Genomic DNA, 4,697 nt, shown 5'->3' with positions numbered 1-4,697 from the left:
TAAATTGATTCATTTATAATCATAAATATTTTATTGCTGTATACTCTACTTAGGCATCATAATCCAGATATTAGAGCTGGTGAACAAACCAAACAAAGCATGTTCATGCTCGACTCATTTATTAGTGGACCAAGCTTGTGACTAGGCTCATACTCGTGTTTAGCTTAGCTGAGCTTGAGCTTGAGCTTGGCTCGTCCCTCACTTAGACAAGCCAATTACATGTCATATATATATATATATATACACACACGAGCTCACCCAAGCCAAGCTGAGTGGAACACCTTATGTTTGAGATCAACTCATTTAAACTAAATGAGCTCCTCGTGGCTTGGCTCTCCATGTATACAAGCCGATCATGATCGTGTAGTGTTCATGACGAGCAGAACCAAGCCTTGTCACAAGCTGCTCGGTTCATTTACACTACAACAGAGCAGTAGATTAGCGACGACCACCTTTCGTCGCTAATCCGTCGCTAACCATGTTAGCGACGGATTAGCGACAACGCGGCGACAGTATGCTTACGTCGCGAATATTTCGACGCTAACTGGCGACGGAATTATTCCGTCGCCAAGTCCGTCGCTAATTGCGACGGAATAACGAGCGCTATATTCCGTCGCCAATCCGCCGGTACTAAACGGCGACCACGGCGTGACGACGGATTTAATTCCGTCGCTAAGCCGTCGCTAGATTAATATGAATAGCGACGGAATCATCCGTCGCTAATCCGTCGCAAAAACGAAAAAAAATAAAAAAAAATTTATTTAAAAATTAATTACGGAGAACTGTACAATTTATATTTCCTGTACAATTTATATTTCCTGTAAATAAAAAACAAACCACACAAAAAAATTCATATAACAAGTATCTATAATAATTAATCGTTCCACCTTAAAACTAAAAAGTTTAATTATTTACAATTCAACAATTACAATTAGGAAAAATAAAAAAAATAGAACTTCTTCAACACAGTCCTCTAATCATCGCCAAGATTTTGTGCGTCTTCTTGTTCATTGTCTTTATCTGTCCCTTCAGCTCCACTACCCTGATTATCGCTAGCAGCCTACACAAGAAAAGAACAGTCAGTATTGATAAACAAAATATAATGAAATAAATTACACACTATATGTGATTCTATCATGTGCTCATGTGTGATCTAAGGCAATAAAAAAACTCTATATGTGATTCTATCATGCTCATATGTGTGCTAAGGCAGTCAAAAAATTGAATATGTGATTATAGCATGTTCATATGTGTTCTAAGGCATATAAAAAAACTCTATATGTGATTCTACCATGCTCAGATGTGCTTTAAGGCAAGCAAAAAACTATATATGTGATTCGATCATGCTCGTATGTGTGCTAAGGCAGTAAAAAAATTGAATATGTGAATATAGCATGCTCATATGTGCTCTAAGGCAGGCAAAGCCAAAAATTTTATATGTGATTCTATCATAAATGATATATAACATGTTCATATGTGTTCTAAGGCAGTTAAAAAACTCTATATGTTATTATAGCATGTTCATATGTGTGCTAAGGCAGTCAAAAAACAGAATATGTGATTATAATATGCTCATATGTGTTCTTAGGCAGTAAAAAAACTGAATATGTGATTATAGCATGCTTATGTGTTCTAATGCAATCAAAAAAACTTTATATGTGATTCTATCATGCTCATATGTGCTCTAAGACAGACAAAAAGTTAAATATATATATATGTGATTCTATCATGCTCATATGTGTGCTAAGGCAGTAAAAAAATTGAATATGTGATTATAGCATGTTCATATGTGTTCTAAGGCATCTAGAAAAACTCTATATGTGATTCTACCATGCTCAGATGTGCTTTAAGATAGTCAAAAAAACTATATATGTGATTATACCTGAGAGGGACCTGGAATCGAAGATCCCCTATCCTGAACAGCGGCCTTGATCTCATTTCGGAGAAAGGGGGCGACGGTGTATTGGAAGTAGTTATTCAGTGATTCATTAATGATCTCGCGTACATCATCACCGGAAAGAATAGTCGGCTGCTTGGAGCTTATGTCGGCGCAAGAAGTTGGTGAGCCGTAACTGGAAGAACCAATAACTGGTGAAGTGTTCATATTACTCCCAAACCCGAACACGCGACCTTTTTTGGGTTCACCTGCTGCAGTCACCCATGCTGTAGGATCAAATGATGGATGCTGAGTAGCGTCTTCACCATATCGCTCTACCATTTGTTGCTCATATGCCTCCTACAAAATAATGTTTAAAGTATTCATTAATAATTAATGATAACATTATGATGACTTGCATATATATTGCAATGATTATTAATAGAATTAATACATACCGTTGTCGTTCTCGCCTTCTCTGATACGAAGACTCCCGTGGTCTTCCGTTTATGTGTTTCTACAAACACATCCTTATATGGTACACTGCCTCCTTTTTCTGCTTCCTGCGAAGTTAAATGACAAAAGATTTAGTACACAAATTTGCAACTATACTTATAAAATTAATATTATATATTGATGAGTTACCATTTTCTTTAGGTGGCTCCCAAATGTCTTAGATCCACCTGTGTGTAGATGGGCTTCGGGCATCTTCGATCGATTTTGTGAAGCCTTCGCAGAGCGATTTTTAAATGCATCTCCCGCCCACATATCGCACATTTCATCCCAGTAATCTCTCCTGATAGTAATAGGACCATGGCCCTTCCACAGTAATGGATCATCTACTACGCCAGATGCTTTTTTTGCTGCAGTCTTCATAGTGTGCAGCATGTCTGCAAATCGATTGGCAGCCACCTTCTGCCACACCTTCCTTGCATCATTTTCTTCCACCGTAGTTGCAAAGCGATTCGAAGCCTACAAATATTTTCAGAAAGTTAGTAGACATTGCTTAAATAAATTAAATATGAAACACATTAACTATGAGGAACAACTGTATACCATGAATGAGGACCACAATCTGTCTAATACCTCCTTTGGGTACTCTTTCCATTGAGCAACTGGTCCTGGTAGATGTTGAAGAAGTGAATTCCTAATCTCCCGTACTACTTCTTGTGGCTCAAACCTCGTGCTGCACATGAATTGTTACACAGTAAATATCAATATAAAATATTTAAAAGATATGCAATAATTGAAAACAAAATACTTACGGTCGATTATCGATATACACTATTCGAATGAGTCTTCTTGTGCCAGCCTGTGAAGACCCTGTTTCCTGTGTTGGCTGTTGACTTGTGCGATCAACTGGTGTAGGTGGGTCGTATACAGGCGCAACATCATCTGTAAAAAAATACACACCAAGTTCTCAGAATGTGCATTTGAACTAATCAAGCATCTAATTAGTTATATGATATACCTATCACAGGAGCCCGTGAAGATGAAGGTTGAGCCTGGCTACTACTGGATGAGCGACCACTATAACCTCCACGAACCATATTCTAACAAATAACATATGTCATACAATACATTCAAATAATTCACATCAAGTATTACAATGCATTCAAGTCATTCACATCAAGCATTGCAATGCATTCAAATAATTCAAATCATTGACATCAAGTATTGCACTAATTCAAATCATTCGTTAATTGCATAAATTATAATACATTCAGATAAATTACAATGCATTCGAATCATTCGTATCAAGTATTACAATACATTGAAATAAAATTTTTAATCATTCACACCAAGTATTGCAATACAACTCACATCAAGTATTACAATGCATTTAAATAGAGGTTTGTAGTATAAGATTTTTTTCACTAGCTTGAGAATTCTTCCTCGTCACTAGTTTGACTTTCTTCTTCTTCTTCTTCTTCTTCTTCTTCTTCTTCTTCTTCTTCATTGTTTGCCCATCCACTTGGTACATCATTTGGATCACATTCCTCTATGAATGTTTCATCAGCCAATGGAGATATGACATGCATATCATGCGCAACATCGTGACCATAAGCGAAGTCACAGACATCATCTGATTGATAGTAATCACTGTCTTCAGCTAACTCATCTTCTTGTAACTGATCATACTCGGGGTATAGTTTGGATTTCACCTTGCAAACTGCCCACCATTCATTTCTATCTGACTTTTTTATACTCGGATATGAAGTATAATAAACTTGTTGAGCTTGCGAGGCTAATATGAATGGTTCATATGTTCCAAACCTGGATTTATGATTCACCTCCACAATGCCTGAAGCTTTGTCGAGTCTTGTTGCAGTTGGATCAAACCAATGACACTTGAATACCGTAACCCTGTTATTCATGCCTAAGTAAGTCAACTCCATTATTTCCTCTATAACACCGTAGTAATCATGTTCATTTTCACCGTAGCTGCTACCCTTGACACACACGCCACTATTTATCGTTGATTTGTTTATACCGTAGTCTTTTGTATGGAATCGATAACCATTTACGATATACCCGTTGTAGCATTGCACAACTTTGGTCGGACCATTTTCTAAATCACATATTCCTTGATCTTTAACATCACCATGGCGAACCTACGCACAGACATAAACAATTATTGTGATCACGATCAATTAAGTAACTTAGTGTTGTTTATAAGTACAAAATTTATGTTAGCTTCTTTACCAACTGTTTCAACCACTCCACAAACTTAGTTTCACGTTCTTTTTGTACTTCTGCATTAGTGAGATGTGAAACTTTGCTTTGCAACTCCAGATCAAATCGTCTGCAAACCACAAAT

At 36.9% G+C, this 4,697-nt stretch overlaps 1 protein-coding gene across 1 annotated transcript; it reads right to left on the bottom strand.

Annotated features, from left to right (window-relative positions):
* Window positions 1–756: 756 nt before the first annotated feature.
* On the bottom strand, window positions 757–2,138 carry LOC149815155 (uncharacterized). Its single transcript, XM_089990199.1, has 2 exons — window positions 1,883–2,138; window positions 757–1,060 (listed from the first exon to the last, which is right to left on the bottom strand). Exons 1-2 carry the CDS (start codon window positions 2,102–2,104, stop codon window positions 974–976), a joined length of 309 nt encoding a protein of 102 aa, XP_089846325.1. The 5' UTR covers window positions 2,105–2,138; the 3' UTR covers window positions 757–973.
* Between the last annotated feature and the right edge of the window lie 2,559 nt (window positions 2,139–4,697).

The sequence above is a fragment of the Nuphar pumila genome, chromosome 15 (assembly GCF_984573655.1).
Source record: "Nuphar pumila chromosome 15, dmNupPumi1.hap1.1, whole genome shotgun sequence".
NCBI classification, from domain to species: Eukaryota; Viridiplantae; Streptophyta; class Magnoliopsida; order Nymphaeales; family Nymphaeaceae; genus Nuphar; species Nuphar pumila.
Note: the sequence above shows the minus strand (reverse complement) of the source record. Positions and strands in the feature narration are given on the sequence as shown.

Bases quoted from the DNA above. Each gene is read 5' to 3' on its own strand.
- LOC149815155 (XM_089990199.1), bottom strand. From the start codon at position 2,104: ATGAACACTTCACCAGTTATTGGTTCTTCCAGTTACGGCTCACCAACT. The intron at 1,061-1,882 runs GTATAATCACAT...TTTCTTGTGTAG, and splicing joins CGATTCCAGGTCCCTCTCAG to GCTGCTAGCGATAATCAGGG.